The 26296-nt window shown below is 35.7% G+C and overlaps 1 protein-coding gene across 1 annotated transcript; it reads right to left on the bottom strand.

Annotated features, from left to right (window-relative positions):
• Window positions 1–652: 652 nt before the first annotated feature.
• Window positions 653–26215, bottom strand: LOC135157665 (macrophage mannose receptor 1-like). The gene is made up of 10 exons (XM_064114061.1): window positions 25418–26215; window positions 19873–19985; window positions 18299–18423; window positions 17236–17372; window positions 11868–11983; window positions 8879–9027; window positions 7975–8123; window positions 5993–6111; window positions 2084–2220; window positions 653–675 (listed from the first exon to the last, which is right to left on the bottom strand). Exons 1-10 carry the CDS (start codon window positions 26213–26215, stop codon window positions 653–655), a joined length of 1866 nt encoding a protein of 621 aa, XP_063970131.1.
• Between the last annotated feature and the right edge of the window lie 81 nt (window positions 26216–26296).

Genomic DNA, 26296 nt, shown 5'->3' with positions numbered 1-26296 from the left:
TTCACAGACATTTTAACTTGTTACAGTGACTCTTGTTATTAGCGCGTTTTCGCCCAGCGTCGTACGACGCTATCTACGACGTAGAACGATCTCTTGGTTCGTGCGTCCGTCGCGCTCAACTCTCGCTTGTAAGCAGTTTCGCAAATCGCTGAACGCGGCCGGATCGACCGAGCCATGCAACGGCTTTTCAATCATATTTCAATAATCATACTCGTTTAAACTTCTACTGTAACATTTTGAAATTATACTTAGCTTGATTTTAGTATAATTGAAATGGTACTCACCGAAAAACTCGCATTCGAGTCCATGTTTTGAAGCTTTCAGCTATCAGTGTAGTCAGAGTAGAGTACAACATGTGCATGCACGCGATGGGCGAATGTGTTTACATTGGCTCAGCTTGCTCGCTCTACAAGCGATCTGATTGGCTGTTGACGGCTGTTGACAAATCCTACGTTCTAATGCGGACGCCCGCTAATTTGCGAAAGAACCGTCCGTGATTTGAGCTCAAGAACGCTCGGGCCTCTGTTTCCATGGAAGTTGGCGATTTTTGCACACGACCCTTACGTTCTACGTCGTACGACGCTGGGCGAAAACGCGCTATTCATCGTGCTTCAACATCAATTTAATCATCGCCAGCATTGTGGACATTAATTTAAGGAGCCTTTGCCAGCCAACCTGGATATTATCATTTGGAATAAATTCAGAATTGTCACTTCAAGAGATGTAAGATGAATATTTATTTATGTTTTGTTAGTTTATGATTGTTATATTTTCCGTAATAAGAAAAGGAAATCAAATAAAAAATATAATTTTTCACTGTTATTTGTTGCAGTATCGTAACAGTCCTTAATGTCAAATCTGTAAAAAAAGAAATATTGTATAATTCAAACAATGAAAAACAAAATAATGAGTGATGGACATCATTGACTCTCTCATTTGCATGTCACCGAGTTGTGCATATAACTGTTTCGTGAAAAATAAGCGAAACTTTAAAATGTCATAACTTTCTTGTTTTACATCTGATTTTGATCAAATTTTCAATTTTATGCTTGTTTGATTTTTTTCTATTGATTCAATTCAATATTTTTTGGGGTGGACTTGGCCTTTAAGGGTATGGTTTCACTCGCCAATACTTGTTAAGTGGTGCATTTTCAGAACATGGAATATACTTGTTTAAGGTACTTTTCGAGGTTTATTTCAATTCGTCTGATGCGAATTCGTCCACTTACCGACTCGTCTACTACCATTTGGTCTATCATCAGTTCTTCTACTCACCACATGGTTTAATTTTATTTAGTCTAATGCCATTCCGTCTAATGACCAGTGGTCCAATAGCTATACCATTTGGTCTAATTAAACTAAAGTGTTAATTGTGGAAAATGAATGAAAAGAAAATTGGTATAAGACCAACTGGTTATTTGACGAAATGGTAGTAGACGAAATGATGATTAGATGAAGTGATGATTGGAACAAATGGTTAGACGAAATTTTAATGGATGGAATGGCATTAGACTAAATAAAGGTAGACCATGTGGTGAGTGGACGAGTTGGCAGTGGACGAATTGGCAATTTACCCTTTTCGAAACCCCATGGTCACGAATGGTATCCACTCGTCAATGGAAGTGACCCCACCCCCGGAGAAAAATGTCACTCCATCGGGGTGTGAAATTATAAATAGAAAATCCATGCAAGTATTAAAGCAGATACGAACCAATAGCGCCATCTCGAGTCCTCAACTGCTCATACCTGGCCAGTTTCCTGACCCATAATGCTAGTGTAGTCGAGTAATATAGACCCATTTTAATGATAACATGCTAATTAACTACTCAATACATTTGTACCACAATAATTATGTTACCAAGTATGAAAACAATTACTTTTCCTCTCAAAGCATTTTAGTTTCTTTATACAATTACAGGTCAATTTATTCTCTGTAGTATAAGTACATATCTGAAAAGGTATATTTTAAGACTATGCATTTATAATACACAGTCATTAAGAGACCAGACACAGTTCACTTCGCCTTTAACAATATGAAAAGGAGGAATGTGTTTGTTTCATTACCTAATTGATGTCGGCCTACCTTTTGGTTTCTCGCAGACAAATCTTCGTTGAAAGTCGCAAGGTCGATCATTCCAAGTACCTGTGTACACATTCCTTTCCACACAATGTTCGTTCCCTAAATAATTATCCGGGTTACCGGGAATCCATTGAGAATATCTGAAAGTTGGTGCAGTCATAATAAAATCATTTCGATGAATTATAACATTGATTACTCCTAAGCATTTGGATAGATAGTTAGATAGTTAAAAATGAGAAAAGAATACTAGTTCTTGAAATATTTATATGCACGTTAGGTAGCTGCATATGCGACAATTGGGATGGTGATATCTCTCTTCCCCCATTCCCCCTTTCTTAAAATGAATACTCGAGAAACATATTTCATTGTACCTAGGGCCTATATACCACTCCCACAAAAAATACCAAAAATAAATTACATCATAGTGACAGATATGATTGATTGATATGAAATATATAATTCATTAGTTCAAACTTCAAAAACTACAATTAACAGTTTGTAAATGCTGACACAGGAGACAATGCAATGAGGAAATGTGTTTATTCAAAAATAATTTCAAACAATGGGTTAGTATATTACCTAAGTTTTAATTTCGAATGTTAGAAATGACATAATGGCTAAATCATTGTCGGCAAAATATGAATTAATATTCATCTAAAGTGTGAAACAGGCCTTTCGTTAATAAGCCCAAATTTCGAATTGTTTCCTTCAATTGAAGTTAGATTTACGCCAGTGTTGAATTGAAGTGGTAAGTGGAAATTGCATTTTCGCTTCTGTTATCTCGGTAATTTGTTTTAAATAACTTAGATGGGTAAAAATGTATGTCTTTTTACATTATAAGTGTTTCTTCATGGTTCGACTGAAAATCATTGTGGTGATGCAATGCAACACTGAAATTACCTATGTGAAAACATATTCCTTCAAGAAAATGCAGTTAACGATCATTGTGATATTTTCGTATCTCCACATACTAAGAATCTAGCAATAGGATTGGTCAAAAGTCAATCACGTGATAAATGGTAGTTTCCCCCATCATCAACCATCGCTAGTGGTGATGGAACTTTTGAGTTTCGCTGATCTCTTCAGCGGTCAATGAAGTTTTTCAACGCGTTTTCAATTATTTTGGGGACGCGCGAAAAAAAAAAATTGCCACACCCTTTTTTGGTCATTCATTTTCCATCACATGCAGTGACAAAGGCCGTAATATCCTTTGTTACGTCACAATCTGTTTGAGTTGATAGTATTTGGCCGGCCTGTACCGGCGCTGCAGCTCGGCGAGCGAGATGTGTGAGCACTATATCGTTTTCGGGGCATAAATCAGAAACAAACATTAAGCATTACGCACAAACCAGTGACCAGCAGAAGATGAAAATTAATGAAACAATTTATTCTGCTCTTGGTCTTGATCAGCAAAGTAAAAACCAAGATTTAGAACAGCCATCTCACCCACTGGCTCTAGATTTACTGCCACTAGCGACGCCAGGTCCAACTCTGATGATTCTAATGGTCCACCTCACCTGTCGCTCAGCCTCCGGCTCTAGGCAAGGAACCTCAGCCCCCGGCCAGAGAAAACAAAAACGTAGGCCTTGTGCACAGTCCGCACAGAAGTGCAACTTTTCAGTTTACTGTGTGGTCAAAATTTACAATTAGGCCCAAAACACAAGGACCCTCTCTGTAAATATGTTGTTTTGAATTTTGTTCTTAGACGTATTGTTGTGACTGTGTTATTTCTTCTTCATCTTCGAGTTTATATAACCTAGTTGATAAACTTGTTAGACTAATTACAGTGACTCTTTGAACGATCATAAACTAGTCTTTTTTTAAATCTTTGCCAATTTGATCATAAGCTGTAAAAACTTTGGTGTTAATAGAGGACCACACCCTGAGGTGTTGAAATTACACCCTAGGAATTGGACATAACACCATAGAGTGTAAATGTAACAACCAAAGGTGTTGTGATAACACCTATAGGTGTTAAACTAACACTGTAAATTTAACACCGGTGTAAAACAACCGGTGTGGTCCTCTATGTACACCGGTTAACACCGTAGTTTTTGCTGTGTATGGATACATTGGATCAAATTGATTATCTTCCTTTCTAATGGATTTGATTTTGGATCATTGCAACATGACATGATATGGGTGAGTAACTTTAGAATAAAAACTTCTAATATCTAACTTGAGAACGATCATGTCTTAATAATTTTAAGATCTAGATCTGGATTCTATCCAGGAAATGTAAGGTTAGAATTCGGGGCTAAATAAAGGCCAGAATTAGGAACATTTATAATATTAATACCTAGAACGAGCAGATCTAGTTTATCTACGATATTTAGATCTAGATCGAACTCAGTTCACCACGTACATGTATTTTCGCGCGATAAGCCTTGTGTAGCATGCGCGAAATGAAATAAATGTGTAGGGGCCAAAAAGCCATTAAAAAACTTTTAGGTCCATCACAGGCGAGGATCTTGGGGAGGGGCACAGGGGGCACGTGCCCCCCCCCCCCCCCCACCTTTGAGGAACATTATTTTTTGTTTGCTTTTTTTTTTTTTTTTTTTTTTGGGGGGGGGGCTTGTCAAAATTTTCGACCGAAAAAGTTGCCCCCCCCCCTTTTGGAAAATCCTGGATCCGCCCCTGGTCCATCATTCTCCATTTTTCTTCATCACATTTGTGACATCATACACCGTGTTTACACTTAATCAGCTTTTGGTTCAGAACCAAAAGCCGATGCAGAATCGGCTTTTGGTTTATCTTGCACCGCGTTTACACACTGTTAGCTCGTGGTGCAGAATCGGTTCGCATGTCAAAAACCTGAAATGATACGCACACCAACAATAAACGTCATAATAAAGACAACGCTGGATCCGTGCGCTTACAAGCCAAGTTTGGCAAGCGCAGCAGCTAGATCGCGCGCACTTAAATCGTAAACTCACACTCAGGCATCGACGAATTTAATGATTTTTTTAAGGAAACCTTGGATTTTGTATAAAATTATTGTTTCCCCCTCCTATTGAAAGGTTTTAAATGTGGATTATAGATGTGGAATATAAAGTATACGATCATTTCTTGGTTTCAGGTGACGAGGCAAACTATCACTTCCCCGTCAAGCTGGATGTTCACGCTATCTTTCCTCAGCTTCGCTTCGGAAAGATATAGCTATATCCAGCTCGCCTCTGAAGTGATAGTTTGCCCATCACCTTCACCAACGGTGATTATTTGCCTATCATTAGTAATAAAGGTTGTAGATTTTGCCTGTAGGTCGTCTTCCAACAGGGAACATTTTCCCTGGCTGATATGCCTACTATCGTCCTACTACCATTGATACTACTACTACTACTACTACTACTACTACTACTACTACTACTACTACTACTACTACTACTTCTACTACTACTACTACTACTACTATACTACTACTACTTACTACTACTACTACTACTACTACTACTACTATTACTTCTACTACTACTACTACTACTACTTCTACTACTACTACTACTACTACTACTACTACTACTACTTCTACTACTACTACTACTACTTACTACTACTACTACTACTCCTACTACTTCTTCTACTACTACTACCACTACTACTTCTACTACTACTATTACTACTACTATAGCTAATACTACTACTAAAACTATTACTACTATTACTACTACTACTGGTACTACTACAAGTACTACTACTACTACTTCTACTACAACTACCGCAACTGCTACTACTACTTTTACTTTTGAAATTATTACTAAGTATTGAACTTCCACTACTACTACTACTACTTGTTCTTTTTCCCCTTCTTCTTCTACTACCACCACTACAACTATTATTATTGTTAATAATGTAGTAGATGTAATTGATAAGTTCTCGAAGATTAAAGGAAGAAAAATGATATGATAATCTTACCCCGTTTCGCTCAATAACGTGCCATCAGCCCATCGGAATTCACCTTCCTTCATTAGATCATCAAGACCGAAGAAAAAACTGAATACTCCCAGGCTTGAAAAGTGATCTCTCACTGCTGACTATATTATCATGTTAAACATTAAAAAAACAAGTAAAATTATCTTCATTTGGAAGGATAGCAGTTCCGTATACAGTGAGTATAAAAAAGCGGGACAGTTTTGAAAAGTCTATGAAGATTTTGTTTCAAATTATGTATATTTTTATGTCAATACATGCTCTAAAGTCTTTTCTTTTGACTGTCATCAAACCCCCAAATCAAATAAGTTTTGTTCATGCTTGAGCGCACACGGTTTTTTTTTTGTCAGGGGTACCAAAAATGGCAAAAAATGAGAAAGTACTGACGATCTAATGAGACATTTCACTAATCAGCAGATTTCCTCCTGAGCCTTTCATTATCTTTACCATACTTTACGAACTATGGTATTAAAATCCATTTACAAAGTATTACATTACTTGAATTGCCCTGTATTTTCATTTAACGATTTTTGATGCGCGTTTTATTCATCATAGGTGGCATCCTTGAAAAGCTGTTTCGTATTTCTAAAAGTAAATATTGCAAAAAAAAATACCTTAATTTTTGTAGCGAAAACTTGTTTTCTTACTTGTCAAATTTATCTTAATTAAAAGGAACTTAATTTCTTGGTGAAAACCTTTTTTGTGTATCAAATTAAAACAAGCATCTCCTGTTATAAACTGTTCCCAGCACCCTGTCGAGAACAACCTAACATGTTGAAAGATTCAATGTACCCTTGGCAATATGCTTCATATCTTTCAAAGGCACCACAACCTTTGTTTTACGTCATAAAAGGATTTGAATAAATTTGAATGAATTACAAATATACAAATATAATGCATATATCCTTGCTTAAGTTGACAAGTTTTTTCTTGTTATGTTAAAATGTAAAATAGTTAAATGAAAATACAAAACACTTCAAACCAATTAATACTTTGTAAATATGGATTTTGAAAGCATAATTCTAAGTTTTGGCAAAGATAAGGAAAAGCTTGAGAGGTAGGCTGCTGATTAGCCAAATGTCTCATCGTCAATATTTTCTCATTTTCTGCCATTTGGCACAAGCCCTTTATTGAACCACTGACAAAAAAAGTTCCCTGTGCGCTCAAGCATGAACAAAACTGATTATTTTTAAAATTGCATTTGAAATATAAGACTTCAGAGCATTTATAAACATCAAAATATAGACATCATCATTTGAAACAGAATTTTGATAAACTTTTCAAAACTGTCCCGTTTTTTGTATACGTACTGTATAAAAACTCTTATCAATGGTTCTTCGAAAATAATCAGAAAAGGGTTCTAAACAATCACTCCTTTAGAATAATTTTCAGTTCTACAAGGAACTCTTCAAGGTTCTTTATACAACCTATGGGGTTCAGGAACCCCATAGGTCGTATATAAATCCTTAAGGAGAAACGGTAAAATGTGTCAAATATTGCAGAAATCATATATAAAGAAAATAAAAATAAAATAATCCACGTAATGTGATGTCTTCCATGGCAAACAGCCACACCCCCTCCCCCCTCCCGTACAATAATGTAGAGTACATCCTTACTACTACTGAACCTGTATAACCTATATAATTACGACTGTCGCCAACTTTAGGTCATAAACGCTATATAATTTTGTCCAGTTTCTGACATTAAACGATAATCACGTGGATAAAACCATTTGTATTGATACTTTCATCGTCATCATCATCATCGTAATCACGACCATCATCAACATCATTGTTATTATTATCATTGTCACTATTAACTACGTTTTTCCCATTATGCCCAAAGCGCACGCATACAATAGTGCCTTTGAAGGAAGAACAAGTGACAAATAAAAGCTACCACGTAATGTCTTGCAAGATATTGGTTTCACACCATAATTTTAATTTAACTAATGTGAAACAACTTACATAAAGCGTTGATGTTTTCAATTGCGCCAGATGTCCACCTATTTGCCGACAATACTCGTTTGCATTGAAATAATTCGCCGAAAATGTTGAGAAGTAATACTGTACATCGTTAACTGCTGCAATTTCTATCCATTTTCCATTAAGTGGGACTGCGTAAGAGGATAATTATATCTCGTGAGAGATTTGCATTTTCAGACTTTGTGACTGTGTTTCTGCTTTAATATGAAACTACTTTAAATCATATATCAATCTAAACATCAATTTTATCATTGATTTTATCTGCAAGTTAATAATTGAGTTTGACATTGTTATATATAATGGTAATATGTACCTAATCAAATGATTTTCTTAAATATATCACGTTACCAGTCTCTTATGTTAGCCTACCGAATGACTTCTACCGGGGGCGTCGTGGTCTAGTTGTTAACCCTCTCGTCTTTTAATCCGGGGGACGTGGGTTTGATTCCCAGCCATGGCCTTTTTTTCTTCAGCAATAAATTTACACACATTGTTTTGCACTCAACTCGGGTGATGTAAATAGGTACCGACAGACAGGGAGTAATTCCTCAAACAGCTGTGAGCACCAAAATAGGTAGACTAGCTTAGTCGGGATATTATAATAGCGCACTGAGCACCTAACTAAAAATGGGGATACGTGCGCTATATAAATCCTATATTATTCTTTAAAAAAATTATAATTACATTTTTTGTTACCCGGGCGTGGTTTTGAGACGAGGATACATATCGTTTTCTCTGCCATTAGAATAATTACAGACACCTGTTATCCTTAGAACTATTCTACAGCTATCTCGTGCGTGTAATTCCTAATTATGCATTATTATGGTGTGTATTAATTGTAAACATATTGCACAGTACTCGAAGACAAAAACAAATCGTAATGTACTTTGTGGTCTTTCACAGATGTAAGGCAGTGCGTCTTCACAAGTCCGACTGTCCCATCGACCGTGATTGTCATTGTTTCCATCAGACCATAAACATCCACAGGACTGTCCTATAGAGCTTGATGGCTCGTCAGGAGCCCAGTGAGGATCACTAAAATAAAAGGTATGAAAGAACGGAATTAATTTTGGACAAATCTTGATGATGGTTGTCTGGCTAAGGGAAAGTAGAAGAGTGCATCTTAGTGTGTTTTTAGTATTTTTTTAAAGTAACAATGTAAAATGCACCGCACGATGTATCCTTGTTCGAGAGGCGAGGGGAATCCGCTTTGCTACAGCACCAACTTGCAGAATGCAGAGGGCACCAATAAATTGCGGGCTTGGGGTGCAAGTCCAAATATGCACTGTCTTCTAAACTCGAAGAAATTAGGACCTACCAATTTCCGATCCATTATAACATACATGTATGGGAATCCCCCCAAAACATACCCCTTGCCTGTTTCGTCCTAAACATGCTAGAGCCAAAGAATATACGTACGCCTCACGAATGTATTAAGGTGTGGTAAATTTTTTTGGGGGGCAGTCAAATATATTGCTGTACACACGCGTGACCAAGTAATTTCCAAACACCCCTAAACGAGTTTTTCTCTGTGTGCAAAATAATCCCCTAAGCAAGTTTTCGCGGGCTTTATCTACACATTTTGGCCCCTAAACAAGTTGTCGCCAAAATATGACCTCGGGGAAAAGGCTTGGAAAAAAAATACCCTAAACACAGTCAGACTGCAGGTCACAAGAAAGTGGCTTCTTTCATCCAAGTGATATTCATGACTTGAGATGTTTTGCATATTTAATGAGCTTGATGCGGACCAAAACACCTCTTTTCATTCGGTCATTGCTGCTCTATTTGTGCATCGAATTTCATGAATTTGGTACCATTGTAAAGAAGAAGAATCATTCTTTCAGGTCATGTGTTTGGATTTATTCAAAGATTTTGTAATATAGTTTAAAATTTTGATCTAAAATATGCTACAAAATAAATATTTTCACCTGACAAAAGCTGCTATTTTCACACTTTATTTTAGTTTGAGCCCAAATGATTTTTATATCATGATAAAGCTGAATATGTATGCTTTGAAATGATATAGGTTTCAAAACAAGAATTGGTTTAATCGGGTCAAGATCACACTTTTCATTTGCCAAGTACATAAAGCAGCTTGAAAACAAGAATACTGCTCTCTGATTGGTCAAAAAGACCACACAATGGCAAATTCCAACGGTTCCAGTGCCTGGGTTCCTGGGAAGGTCACACTTCCCATGTGGTAATCTCTTCAAATACCCCGCGCCTGTTGTTCTATGAACCTTATCCAGCCAATCAGAACTCTGGATTTCTTGCAAGTACACAATTTCAGAAATCTCGTCTTGTACCTTGGTGGGAAAAGTGTGATCTTGACCCGATTAAAAGGTGCCGCATATCAAGAGTGGCATTGTGAGAAAGTACAGAAGTTCAGCTTTATGGTGATATAGATATCATTGAGGCTCAAAATAAAAAGTTTTGCACAATTTGCAAAAGAAAACAGAGGAAGAAAATTCAGTTTTAAGGCACATTTTCAGGCCAGAAATTTACTTATTCAACAAAATATTGTATACAAAATAAGTGACCAATATGAAAGAGTAACTTTTACTCTATTTGATGGTGTAATAATATTTCATTTAATTTGAGGTTAAAACAGGTAAATTCTTAGAGAAAGAAAATCTCACGAATCACGAGATTTTGCAAGGAGGATTCAGCCACGAGATGATTTGGATGAATCTGGCCTTTTTGCTCATTAGCATAGGGACCTGCGGTCTGACTGAACACGTTTGGCTAGTCTTAAAAAAAAGCTTTGGGGGTAAAACATACCCTAAATACGTCTGACCCCGCGATTGACCATTGACCAGTCTTTCAAAACCACCCTTTTTCTTGAAAATCGGTGTTTTTGATACCCTTAAAGGTCAAGTCCACCCCAGGAAAATGATGACTTAAATAAAAAGAGAAAAATCTAAATAGCATAGTGCTGAAAATTTCATCAAAATCGGATGTAAAACAAGAAAGTTATGACATTTTAAAGTTTCGCTTATTTTTCACAAAACAGTAATATGGACAACTGGGTGAGTCAGGCGATGATGTTCATCACTCACTTTTGTTTTTGTTTGAATTAAACAATATTTTTTTTGTATAGATTTGACATTTAAGGACCAACTTGACTGAACCATATACTGTAGTATTAAACAATGCTAATTCCACATGTTCAGCGAGCAATTAATCGTTGTCTCAATTGACAATGTGGAGAAAATTAGAATATTTCGTATTTCATGTAATAAAATACAAAAGAAATAGTGAGTGGATGACGTCATAGTCTCCTCATTTGCATACCAGCCAGGATGTGCATATAACTGTTTTGTGAAATTAAGCGAAACTTTAAAATGCCATAACTTTCTTATTTTACATCCGATTTCGATGAAATTTTCAATTTTGTGTTGGGGTGGACTTGTTTTTTAACGAGACCACGCGCGGACCGCGTCCAAAACTGAAAAAACGCCGCTTTAAACGCGTTTTGTTTTTGGCCACGCGTGTGTACAGCAATATATCTGACTGGCCCCCCTCCCCCGGGAAATTTTGCCTCCGTAATTATTTAAAGAGGAAAAATATGCATTATCTCAAGCCATTACAGTGCTTTGAAAGTATAAAGAATTCCATTTTGAGACTAACTGTGCTCTCATCCATACAGTATACAGTTCCATAAGTTTCTTTAATGCCAACAATGCGCAATGGCATGCCACACTTTCATCCTAGATTACAAGGAACAATTTTATCTAAATAATGAACGGCACATTTTTTGGTGATTATTTTGCGAAATTACCTATCACAGCATTCAACGTGATGCCATCCCCCCCCCCCCCAATAATACGTCAAGATTTTGTAATAATGTAGGAAAATAAAAGAAATACACCAACCTCAAGTTAATACCATCATTCCAGCTAAATGGCTCACTATCTGAGCTTCGATTTAAACCAAACCAATAACAATAGGAAGATGAAAGAGCGGGTGTGACAAACGATTCTAGAAATGTCTGAGAAATAAAAAAATATATAGTATAATTAACAAGAGAAAAATACATATTGGTGTAAATTATATCTTTGTAAATTAAATCATCCTTCAAGGCGTTATCATCTTCTCATCTATTTTATTTTCAGTTGAAATGGTCATTTGAACGCTTACTTTACTAATACAATACTATAAAACTATTTAATTTATTTATTTCCGTTTCACAATTGTACATAATATGATAAACATAACATAACAAGGTCAAAAATACTACAAGACAAAATATAATATATATATATAACATAATCATAGATTTAAGGAACACAATTCAGTAAATAAAGTTATCTCAAATGACATTTGTAATTGAAAGTAAAACGGAGGTACTTGCCGAAAAAAGCAAAGCTTGTACAAGAGGCAAGCCCCTATTTTAGTTACATTACAAAATTACGACAAATAAATATTGGGTCGTACTAATAATTTTGTTTAAAAATAAATACAAGCAATTTTTGTGCACTTGACATAAACGTAACTGATGGATAATATGAGAAAATATTATAAAAGAGGGGAGAGGTGAGGGGAGAGGACAGGAGGGAAAGAGCATTGCAGTACACTAAATAGAAGGAAAGAAGAAAGAAGGCGGGCAGCAGGAACAGGTACTTTGGCTAATTGTAATTTTAAGAAGAAAAAATAATAAAACAAATAATATACATGACTATGTATATAATATGAGCGCATATAATACGCATATACACAAAAGTCGAGTATAATTTAATTAGTTATTCAGCTTGACCTGTTTTTAACGAGTATTGCAGAATTAACATTTTTCAGTTTGCGTTTAAAAATATTTACATTAGGGGATTCTTTGAAATCTTGAGGCAGAGAGTTCCAGTAGGCAGGCCCGGAGAAGACAAATGAGTTTTTTGCAAATAAAGTTCTTGTTAAAGGAAGATGATAATATTGTCGTTGCCTTGTTGGGTAGCAGTGTACGGATGCATTTTTACGGAACATATTAGAGAAAATGGCGAGGAGATCGTCCTTGCTTAATTTGAACATAAATTGACTAAGTTCGAAAATATATATGTCACTTATTTTAAGAATGTTATTTTCAAAAATAAGATATCAGTATGTGATCTAAAGTGTGTTTGAAAAATTATTCTTAGAGCTTTTTTTCTGGAGAAGTAAAATTCTGTTTAGTTGTGTTTGTATTGCACATCCCGAGGCAATAATTCCATAATTGATATATGATAGAATAAGGGTGTAATATAATGTTAACAAAGTGCGGGAAGGGAGAAAATGTTTGAGTTTATTAATAATTCCAATGTTTCTAGAAATTGTTTTAGATATACTATGGATATGAGGCTTCCAAGATAATTTGTCGTCAATAAGGACACCCAAGAATCTCGTAGTGGAAACATTATTAAGAACGAAATTATCAAAGAAAATACTGTCAGGTAGAGTATTGATTTTATTACTGAAAAGCATGTAGTTTGTCTTCTGGTGATTAAGCGAACGTTTGTTGGCCTTGATCCAATCTGTAACATTTGTTAGTTCAAAGTTTCCGATTCTAACGAATTGGTTAATATCATCATGGGAAAATAAAATATTGGAGTCGTCAGCAAAAAGTATAAATGAAAGTAAATTTTATGTATATTTAATATCATTGATGTAAGTAATAAAAAGAAGTGGGCCTAGTAGGCTACCCTGGGGGACACCGCAAGTAATTGAAAGAGTAGTCGCATTGCTATTATTTACTGATACTGATATACTGATACTATCATACTGATACTGATACTATCATTGTATACTAAGTATATAAGCAGCAGTAAAATTATTCTTAGAGCTTTTTTTCTGGAGAAGTAAAAGTCTGTTTAGTTGTGTTTGTATTGCACATCCCGAGGCAATAATTCCATAATTGATATATGATAGAATAAAGGTGTAATATAATGTTAACAAAGTGCGGGAAGGGAGAAAATGTTTGAGTTTATTAATAATTCCAATGTTTCTAGAAATTGTTTTAGATATACTATGGATATGAGGCTTCCAAGATAATTTGTCGTCAATAAGGACACCCAAGAATCTCGTAGTGGAAACATTATTAAGAACGAAATTATCAAAGAAAATACTGTCAGGTAGAATATTGATTTTATTACTGAAAAGCATGTAGTTTGTCTTCTGGTGATTAAGCGAACGTTTGTTGGCCTTGATCCAATCTGTAACATTTGTTAGTTCAAAGTTTCCGATTCTAACGAATTGGTTAATATCATCATGGGAAAATAAAATATTGGAGTCGTCAGCAAAAAGTATAAATGAAAGTAAATTTTATGTATATTTAATATCATTGATGTAAGTAATAAAAAGAAGTGGGCCTAGTAGGCTACCCTGGGGGACACCGCAAGTAATTGAAAGAGTAGTCGCATTGCTATTATTTACTGATACTGATATACTGATACTATCATACTGATACTGATACTATCATTGTATACTAAGTATATAAGTAGCAGTATACTAATACTGATATTATTTACTATTGACAGATAAGATCCTGAAATTTTCAGCACATTCCATGCTTGAGAAGGTGATTTATACAAACAGGATAAAAATAGCAGAGAAAGGGTGTAGGCTGGGGTGAAATGAGTGCACGTGCACCCTCCCGCTGAGGAAGAGGAGTTCCGACAGTGGCAAGCAAAACAAAATTTGTACCCCTTATTCTGCGTTCAACAGCTGATTTTCCAAACTTTGTAGTTCCACCTCCCCAAGATGCCAGTACACCCACCATGCCACTTTAGTTCCATCTCCTCATGCTCAAACCTGCCTACGCCCTTGCAGATATTCTACATGTATATTGACCAGGGGCGGTATTCTGAGGTAATTTTATCTTTAAAATATTTTATTTTATCTCTTAAAATGAAATTGGTATTCTGAGATGACATTTTATCTCTCAGATAAAACTTAAAAATTTATCTTGCGTATCTATGATGATACGCAACAGAGCAGTGGCTGCGTAGACATACACATCGCGTATCTGGCCATTGCAACGCGGGTGATATGCTTGCGCCCAAGTTACTTTGAAGAAAAAATAAAATAAACTTAAAAGAGGGTAGGGGCTATTTTATCTCCGCGACGTTGATTTTGTCAATATTTCTAGGTGAATTAACTCCAAATGTTGACATGAAAAGGAAGAAAAATGATATGTTTATTGAGAACAACACCTTAACGTTATTCCTGTACAATCAGGAAATATTCCAAAAGACTTTTCTTGACTAATATTGTCTTTGAAATGAAGCTTGAAGAGATGCGATATAGACTTCGAAAAAGTTGAGAGTATTGTCATTTTGTTTAAAAGAAATCTCTGTACAGACGCGCAAGCGTATAGTGCAAGCGTATTTGAAGTCAATAAATTGACGCAATCTCACCCCTTTGCAACACCTCCTGGCGGAATGGATTTGCATTGGTTGAGTGACATGAGAGAGCTATAAAAGCGCATTTCTAATTGGATATTGATTTAAACGGAGATAAAATATTTTATTTTATATCCTACATATAGTAAATCCTGTATAGTAATTGGTTCAAGTAGCATCATGTGACCTAATATATTTCAACTATGATGTTGCGTGACGTCAGACCTCGATATATTTTTGGATATATCGTGGTCTGACGTCATTATTTCGCAAAACTGGATATCTAGCTAAACTCTCGGGCGCACCGGCCAGCGCGCTCTCTCTCCCGGGCAATTCAAGTCCAGCGATGCGTCGGCGCAGGCATGTAATCTGCGTTCCGCTGAGCGCGGTGGCTCGGAGAAAAGTAGGTAATTCAACTCAAGTAACCGGACTTTGCAAGCTCAACACATAGATTTTGGTTGTAAATTATCAAAAGTAGGATATAAAACAAATATACCAGGCGTTTCATTCGAAAGCATAGTGGGAATTATTAATCCTCGGTTGGACTGGCAAAACTACTATATTTTCCTCGGGGCTTCGCCCCTCGGGAAAAATAGTAATTGCCAGACCAACCTCGGATAAATAATTCCACTATACTTCCTCAAAGCCTGATATATTTGTTTATTATCTGAGATAAAATGGATCTCAGAATACCATCCCAGGTACCTGATCAAAGTGAATTATAATAAAAAGTAAAATATATCCAATAAAACGCTCTTAGTTAATATCCTTCACACCACAACCATTTTTGGGCATAAACATTAATATACATGTACTAATGAAATAAAATAATGACATGATGTGTGTGTGTTTGGGAGGGGGGGGGGTGTTACTGAAACTAAAGATAGCCTTTAAACTAAATGATTTTTGAATAATGATGATAACATAAATAATAATTACACAATAACTGAAACAGGGAGATAGGTATTTTGAATTGGTGGATACTTTAAGTCATGGGTGTCTATTTGTGAATACTACCAACTAGAATCAGGAAAAAGATAATGTGAGATGTAGGAAGTAATATATTTTCATTATTTCATTATCGAATTTTAAATATTAACATTATTCCGGTGAAACAGTTCTTGGCATTCCTTCATGTTTGTTCATTAGATGGGCTGATGATGTCATATCGCCACTTTTTCTTTTGTGTTTTATCATATGAAATTAGGTTTATTCAAAAATTTTCTACCAAGAACTAAAACACTTGGATTGATTACTGATTAAGTGCATTATTTCTTTCTTGCTGCAACTTATTTCATGATAATGGAGACACATCATTTACACAATATGACAAAAGGAAACAATTATGATTCCATATAGTAACATAAGAAAAAGAAATAAGTGGGGATGTAACATCATCAGCCCACCTAATGAATATTCATGAAGACATGCTTATAACTATATTTGACCGGAATATTGCAAACCTTGAAAATTCAATAACTTCGTTATTTGTCATCTGATTTCGATGAAATTTCGGCATTTTGCTTTGTAAATTTTACTCTATTTATTGAGAAATAATTATTTTCAGCCCGGAGCATCCCTTTAAGAATATGTTTTGCTCAGGTAAACGAAAAGGAATCACGTGAGAACACCAGTTGCTTTATTTGTTGTTGTTGTCATTTTAGGGTCCCGTTCTCAAATAAAACTACAAGGCATTCACGCAGTTCATTGAAATACATGTGACTTCTCATTAAACGGTGTTGAGTATATGAATAATTGAGTTTCACATAACGCAACATTATTTCATTTAAAAGGGAAACGTGAATAGGCTTCGAATATTTTCAAGAAAATCATAAATTATATTGGTCATCATGCCCGATCATAACATTCACTGACTCACATTAATTTCTGTTGATCTGATAATCGCCAATCTTCCTCCGATGCTCGCGCATTCAGTCTGTGCTGAATCAAAACTCCTCCCATCTCCCATGAAGCGATAAAATGATTGCCCGTACTGGTTCCAAGAACAACGAGGATCTGCAAAATGAAAATTTATGTTTATTTCAACTGAGAAACCTGTCCATTGAATTAGAATGAAAAAAAAAATTATGCATCTAAGCAAAATATTTCGATATCTTAAAATTCAAGCAATTATACAAACTATGAAATACATAAAAGTTCATTTTACCGTATCAGACACCTGAGCAGGTCATTTACGAAACCGTAAATGACCAAGATTTTATGAATATCGGAAGAGATAGGTATATTATTCGTATTTTCATCGGTCTGTATGACTTTGCATGCAAAGACTATGTAAAATATACCTTTATACCTTTGTCTCACATCCGGGTATCTGAGGAAGCGGAGACAGAGATACGTGTCATGTTGATCCGCGAAGCACAATATACGTCATAATGTCAATCTGATGGATACAGCGACATTTCAAATAAGTCACAATGACTAAGCTAACAAGCACAATTTCCTCAACATGAAAAAAATAAAATCAAATTCTTAAACGGTAAAAAATCTAAATTTTCACGATTTTGCTCTCGATGTCTGATTTGGATAGTAATAAAAATTCTGACTGGGTCTTCTTTCGGGAAACATCAAATATATTTAAAGGAACCATATTGCCCTTGTCTAAAGACTCGGGCTAATATAATTCTATTGCGGGCAATATATTTTATGTTCCCCTCAAGGATACTCATTATTATATAATTACAAGGGAAATGTTATAGTTGATATTCTCGTCCACGGGCAGTGCGCCGGAGACTAGGGAGGGGGGGGGGGGCGATTCCCCTGGCTGGCGAAGACGATCACAAGTTCAACATATTTTGTGATTCTTTTAAAACCGCTGAACGGTTTTGAAAGACTCACAAAATATTTTGAACTAAACAAAAAATAGAGGAGAACCCCTTACCACCGTGCTAATGTGTGGACTATTCATTTTCACGTTAGATCACCTGAATCACGCTGGCAAATATGAACACGGATGTCTGCGCAGCCGCTGCCATCCCATTGTCCTGAGTGATCCGTCCTCAGCCGAACACATCCTCCTTCCTCGCCCTCGGGTCTTAGATTGCAATACCTTTGTAGAGGTAAACAAAAAAAGTATAGTTGAGAAAAAAAATAGATATAATTACATATTTATCATGTTTATAGGTGCATTCATTCATTAACAAATATACTTACGACTAAGGAGGTCCGCTTGACTAGAAATTCTACAAAGGACGGGAGGGGCAGGGAGAAAGCCAAGTGCTAATTCTGTTGTTTGCGGAGGAAAAGCGGTTGATTATGCGCCCATTCCTAACTATGGGAACAACCATAGTCCGATTTATTTGACCGCTAGCTTGTTGTACATTTTAGTAAATTGTACATTTTTGAAAAGTTCCATAATGTGCCATAAAAATGTTACGACACAATTTGGTAAATTTATCAAAATGTGCAGGACATTGACGGACATTCAAACAAGATTTCGTTCCCACGCAATATTATTTCGTTCCCACGAAACATTATTTCGTTCCCACGAAATATTATTTCCCCTCTCTCCCATCTATACTATTTCGTGGCCACGCAATATTATTTCGTTCCCACGAAATATTATTTCGTTCCCATGCAATATTATTTCGTTCTGTTTCGAAATAATATTGCGTGGGAACGAAATAATATTGCGTGGGAACGAAATAGTATTTCGTGGGAACGAAATAATATTGTGTGGCCACGAAATAATATTGCGTGGGAACAAAATAATATTGCGTGGCCACGAAATAGTATAGATCGGAGAGAGGGGAAATAATATTTCGTGGGAACAAAATAATATTTCGTGGGAACGAAATAATATTGCGTGGGAACGAAATAGTATTTCGTGGGAACGAAATAATATTGTGTGGCCACGAAATAATATTGCGTGGGAACAAAATAATATTGCGTGGCCACGAAATAGTATAGATCGGAGAGAGGGGAAATAATATTTCGTGGGAACAAAATAATATTTCGTGGGAACGAAATAATATTGCGTGGGAACGAAATAATATTGCGTGGGAACGAAATAATATTGCGTGGGAACGAAATAGTATTTCGTGGGAACGAAATAATATTGCGTGGCCACGAAATAGTATTGCGTGGGAACGAAATAATATTGCGTGGCCACGAAATAGTATTTCGAGGGAACGAAATAATATTGCGTGGCCACGAAATAGTATTTCGTGGGAACGAAATAATATTGCGTGGCCACGAAATAATATTACGTGGCCACGAAATAATATTTCGTGGGAACGAAATAATGTACGGATAATTTTTTCTCCTCATGAAACAATAGCGCAGTGAGTAAAGAAAATATGTGCACTCTTATTGAACAATTCTGACAGCCTTCACTTGATAAGAGCAAGCGAAAAGTTCCAGTATACGCGGAAATATTTATCAAAGTGAATTTTTAGGGAAAAAATAACAACACGGATTTGCGATAGGCCTATACCGGTTTTTGCACCCCTCCCTTTGGTATTTGTAATGGGGAACGGATTATTTTTTAAACACTTACCCTGATGGCGTGTTGTTTACCCACGTGTATTTCCCGTCACTATCTTTGTAACTCAGGCCTATCCAGTAGTTATATCCAATCGAGCTTTTCAGTGTATAAGTGTTCAAGAAAGACTTTGAAAATGAATAGAGATAACATCAAAATCGTTAGCTGAATACAAATAATAGGTAGTATTCTCTTCGTGAAGTACGGAGGATTTAAGAACACAGTAAATGTATCGAAAATGCCAGTCAAATGACAAAAACTGCCGTTTTGATTCACAAATTTTCGACGATAACTTCGTGGTTCTTCTTTGTCATGACTGGCATGTGACAACATATTTTTCTGTTTTTTGATCGTCCTTACGTCGTTGTGCGAAAACTCCCTATTGCTTAGGTAAGATTAAAAAAAAAAAAAAAAAAAAATGTTGCATTGACTTTACCCGCCTGACTCTATGATTGTTTTTTGTAATAATATTTATTAAATCATTCAGTTTAAAATCAAAGTAATGGTACATTGCAAAATACTACAATATCAATATCAATAAAACACCGTTCACAAAAGATAATTATTCATCATACAAATAAACGTACAAAATGTCATAGTAATAACATATTCATATACAGTGGATAAATTCAGTAACAAAAAAGTTTCTGATATATATTTTTGGGCTATCGATATCGCTTTTCGTGATGGTCGCGATCGAAAAAAACAGAAATGTTTCACAATGGACCTATGAAGAGACGGACGGTTAATGCGAGCATTTCTTTGATCCAATGATAGTCACCGTCACCTGGTTATGTATATCTTAATAAGAACATACATGTGTTGTGACAATAGGAATTACCATGACGACCAAGACGTATCTGATCACTTAAAAACGGATCGGTTTCCCAGGTCTTAGTTTTGTTGGCTGATACCCTGTTTCAGCATGTGCCTTTTAGTCAACATGCTTCATATTTGGAGCAGCAAAGTTTAGAAGCAGACGATTTCTGTGATATAAAATATAATTTTTTCGAACGCACGCAAGGACACCAATAACATTGATAGATACACGATCTAAACACGTTATGAGCCACGTATATCTGTAATATTATGGAGAAACTTTGGAAAATGGAATTTTAAATGGTTAACAATCAATGACAAATTTGCCTATATATTAAAATATGCAGACATTTTCCCAAATAAAACAGATGGAGATAAGATTACCAAAGGTAAGCAAGAACTGCACATCGCTTTTTACGATTTAAGTGATTTTGTTATCAACTGTGCATATCTGTGAAATATAAAGTTCCAATCACGAACTGCTTCAGAGCCTTCTAACGGTAACGATCATAGGACCAAAGTAAACAAGTAAACTGGGATCCAAAAGAAACTTATCAAACTTCACTAGCGCACTACACAAATTCAACTCAGTAAAATAAACACATTTTTGACACGGGCTAGCTTGAATAATCTTTAAAAGCACGTGTCATTAATCAAGAGAATGGTTTGAGAACAAGGCTGTAGTCCCTCAAATCAATTTGGTTCCGGAATCCAAAGTAACAAAATGGCAAAAGAAAGACCAATGGAAATGATGGGTTAAACCAAATGGTAATTCTTTGCTTGACTGCTATTGAGTCCATTCAGGTATTATGCTTCTTTCACCTCATGAAGTGTGTTTTATTTATATTTATTTATTTATTTTGTTTTATTTATTTTATACTGCAGGGTAGGCCTGTTCAGTTCTTAAAACTGCTTTACAAAGGCGCCCTGCAGTTTAAAATACATGTCAAGATAACTATGAACAACAACAACAAACAACATCAAAAATACAAAATACAAAATATCTAACATCAGAAACAATTAACACCAAAATATAGAGTGGTAAGTGACAATTTAAACATACATAGCATTGTAAATCAAAGGAATATCATTTCGCTCTTTATCAATTCGTATGAAAGGCTTTGCATAATTTTTTAAAAACTAACAAGGAGGTACAAACTTGTAAATTTGAAGGAAGTGCATTAAATAATTTGGGTCCGACATATGCGAAAGATTTTCTTTTATGTTCAATTCTAGCTTTGGGAAGCTGAAGGGGGCATCGTAAAGAATACCGTGTCCTGTATTTCACGGGCCGTTTACATACTAAAGGTTTTAAATAATTTGGAACTAAATCATTCGTTATTTTATATACAAGAACACAATACTGATATTTTATACGCTGATCTACTGATTGCCACTTCAGTGACTGCAACAAAGAAATTTGTGATGTATTATAATCTTTTTTTCAAAAGCATTCTGGCATATTTATTTTGAAGTTTTTGTATCTTATCTAAATGTATTTTTGCACTGCTTCCCCAAGATGAAATACAGTAATCAATGTAAGGTAAAACCATAGAAAAGTACAGCTTCTTCATAATATCAAAGGACAGTAAGTGCTTAATCCGCCTTACACAACCTATTGCCCGAGATATTTTACAAACGATATTAGTAATATGTTCGCACCAAGTCAAGCCCGGATCGAGCATGACACCTAAGTATTTAATCTTTTTTACATTTTCTAATTGTATGTTCCTGAATTTCACTGACAAATGAGCACCCCTCAACTTTTTCTTTTGACCAAATACCATGGCTTTTGTTTTTTGCGGGTGTAAATGCATATTATTTAAGTCTAGCCATTTACTTATTGAATCAAAATCATCTTGCAAATACTTTTGTACCTCCTTAATTGATTCACCGTGATTAAAAATGGCGGTATCATCAGCATAAAGAGACATTTTAGAATGTACATGCAATTTCAAATTACACATGTCATTAATAAAAATACAAAATATCAATGGACCCAGTATAGATCCTTGTGGGACACCTGATTTTATCTTTAAAAATTTACTGCGACAATTGTTAATCATTACAAATTGCCTTCTGTCTGTTAAATACGATTCCATCCAGTTGTATTCATTGCCAGTAATACCATAGTACTTAAGTTTTGCAAGTATAAAATTGTGATGAATAACATCAAAAGCTTTGCGTAAGTCCAAGAAAATACCACCAGTAACATGTTTTCGGTCCATTTTATCATACAAAAAGTCTGTAATCTCAGTTAGACAAGTGGCAGTAGAATAAGACGGTCTGAAGCCAGACTGACAATTAGCATGTAGATCATTTACATTTAAGTACTTATACAATTGATCATGTATTGCCCTCTCTAGTATTTTGGACAGGACTGGAAGCACAGAAATTGGTCTATAATTGTCAATATCAAATGATCCTCCCTTATGTACAGGAGTAATTCTTGCTGTTTTAAAATCTTCTGGAATAACACTTGTTTGTAAAGTTGCATTAAATAAATGGGTTAAAGGGCCAGCTATACTCTCTGCTGCCAGCTTAAGAAACTTAGGGTGAATGCCATCTACTCCGACCGCTTTCGAACAATCAATATGTAATAGTTCTTTCAAAACATACTCCTTTTTGATTGCATACAATTTAAATTCACAATCTGGAATAAACAGAGTTTGTAAATTGTTTAATAAATCTTTCGAGAAATTACCCGAAGCGGCTTGCAACCTTGAGCCGACTTCATTAAAGGCTTTGTTTAGAACGTGAGCTATTTCATTGTTAGGTATTTGATCATTATCAATTGTTAATTTAACATCATGACTCGTGGTTTTATTTTTCTTAGGTATAAGCTTCGATAAAATGTTCCAGTTCTTTTTTATGTCATTTTCGCAGTCCTTAAATTTGTCCTGATAATACTTCTTTTTCAAATTTTTAATCAAGTTATTAGCTCTGTTACGGGAAAACTGAAATTTATTCCACCAATTAATTAATCTTGTTTTTCTAAATTGCTTTCGATAATAATCCCTTTCGCGTGCTAACACCAAAAAATCATCATTTATCCAAGGTACCCCTCTTTGTTTTTGCCGCACTGATATCACGGGGGCATGCCTGTCACAAATGTCCAGGAGTGTGTTTTTAAAGTAGTGCCACAATTTTTCAACGTCAGTCCCACAGGAATAAAACTCATGCCAATCAACTTTCCTTACATCATCTTTAAATTTCTAACTGTCAAAGTACTTGAATGAACGACATTTAGTTATTTTCGGAGAAAGGGATTGATGTTTCCCTTTAATTGCAGTAAAAATCACAGAGTGATCACTAAGTCCAGCTGACTGCACTCCTGACTTAATAATATTGTCAACAAGTGCATCAGAAATACATACCAAATCGATTACTGACTGGCTATGTGGTGAAATTCTAGTGGGTTCAGATATAACCTGTGTCATTTGCATTGTAGTAAGGAGACTGGAAACTTTTCTAGAAAGATTATTTATGGTTTGCATATTACAGTTAAAATCACCAAGAAGGATGACGTTGTTTGTAACTGTATACAATTTCTCAAGATTACTTTCAAGACTGTCAAAAAAATCTAAATGATTATCCGGTTTTCTATACAGTATACCAATAAATAATGAGCTACTATTGCTACGTTGCAACTCCAACCAAATTATTTCTAAGGCAACAGATTCAAGATCCAATCTCCTTATATACGATAAATTTTCTGATATAAAACATCCCACTCCACCTCCATGAGTACATCTATCCTTCCTCTCAAACTTATAACCTTTAACAGAAATCAAGCTATCAGAATGTTCTTTTGTTAACCATGTTTCTGACACTCCTAGTAGATCATAAGGGTTATTATTCAGCCAACATTGTAAATCAGCAACTTTATTAACAATGCTTCTGACATTAAGATGAGCTAATTTTATACCTTTAATATCTTTTAGAGCAAAATCATTAGTTTCGGTTGACATATCATCATGTGCGTCGACAGAAATATTATTACAGTTATACACGACTTCAGTAGATAGATCAGGATCATTCCAAAAAGGTAATACACTTTGGAGAATACATTTCGGGCACTGCCAATTTTCAAACAGTTCATCTGAATCATAGGTCTCTCTTGAGACCCCGCCACAAACTATATGCACCCACTGTGAACATACAGTGCATAACAAAGCCTTTTGATTTATTTTAACAGATTTATTACAAATTGAACATGGGTATTTAATCATTAAATCTTATGTTGAAATTAGGTTGAGATTTTACTTCCTCCACTCTAAGCAATTTATATACATTAATCATCTTAATTATCAAATATATATACATGAAAAACCCGAATATGTGCAAAATAGCAACAGCAACAATAACAATAAAATGTAAATTGTCACACTTCAAAACAAGTGAAAAGTATTACGTGTAAGTAATGAATGTAATTTTATACAAATATTCAATAAAATAAGAACCAAGTTCTAGTGATTAACGTTATTAAAAACAAATCGTATATTTAATAGTGCAATTTAAAGCAAATAGTAAACAGGAATTCGCCTGTGTGCTCAAGCAGACCAAGTATTACAGTTCAGTGAATTTGATTGATATTGTTGTCTCATTCCTTCAATTGGTCAAGTTTCCCGAGGTCCTTTACACTTGAAAGAGCAACTCTTTCCCCACTCTTATTCATCGCTGTTACTCTTCCGTCTTGAGTCCAGACTTTGTGGACTTGCGGGAGGTTTCCCTTCTTTACTTGCCAGAACAGCTGAGATCGCTTCCGTGTTAGATTTTCATTGATGTAAATTGAAAGGCCTTTCAGCTTAGCCTTAGATGCGTATACAGCCTCTCTTGCCCTGTAGTTGGAAAATTTGATGATGACATTCCGGGGCTTACGACTACGAGGATCCTTCTGCTTGTTCTCAAGCGCAGCATGGCTGGAAAGGCGGTGAGAACGATCGATGTCCTCTTGTTTCACTGTAACACCCAGATTCCTCTGGCACACCTCTATGATCTTGGCATCAGTATCTTCGTTTGCAGATTCAGCAATACCACTGAAAATCAGGCAATTGCGGCGTGAATACTGCTCCGCCTCATCAGCTGCAGCTTCTAGCGACTCGACTCTGTTTTTTAGACGACCGACTTCCTCCAGAAGATTTGCATTCTCGAATAAGATGGACTCAACATGATCGGAAACTGCTGATTCAATTTCCTTCACAAGAACAGATTTTATGGAGCTGACTAGGTTTTTTACGAACGATTGTTCTAGAAGAATAATTTGCAGAGCTTTTTTGATAGCCACCTCCAACCCTTCTTCGACGCCTGGTACCTCACACGCAGCAGACCCTTCTTCGCCCCCGTCATCACTGAATCGAGAGTTTGTTGACCTCGTCGGGGATCGGGAACGCGCACTAGATCTTTGCTCATGATGCTTGCGCGTTGGCGAGGCTTGCATAGCTCCGACAGGCTTGGCATCATGGTTTCGCCCTGGGCCGCTCGGGCCTTTTGTAGCAGCAACCTCGTTGTACCCCTTCGCAGTTGATTTGCTTTTCATTGTGAGTTTCTCGATCAGGAGACGTTAATTTGAAACAATAAAATCAGTATAATGAAATAGTCATACCTTGCTCCAAAGGGT

The sequence above is a fragment of the Lytechinus pictus genome, chromosome 19, assembly GCF_037042905.1.
Source record: "Lytechinus pictus isolate F3 Inbred chromosome 19, Lp3.0, whole genome shotgun sequence".
Classification (NCBI taxonomy): Eukaryota; Metazoa; Echinodermata; class Echinoidea; order Temnopleuroida; family Toxopneustidae; genus Lytechinus; species Lytechinus pictus.
The sequence above is the reverse complement of the archived record's forward strand: the minus strand, read 5'-3'. Positions and strand labels throughout refer to the sequence as shown.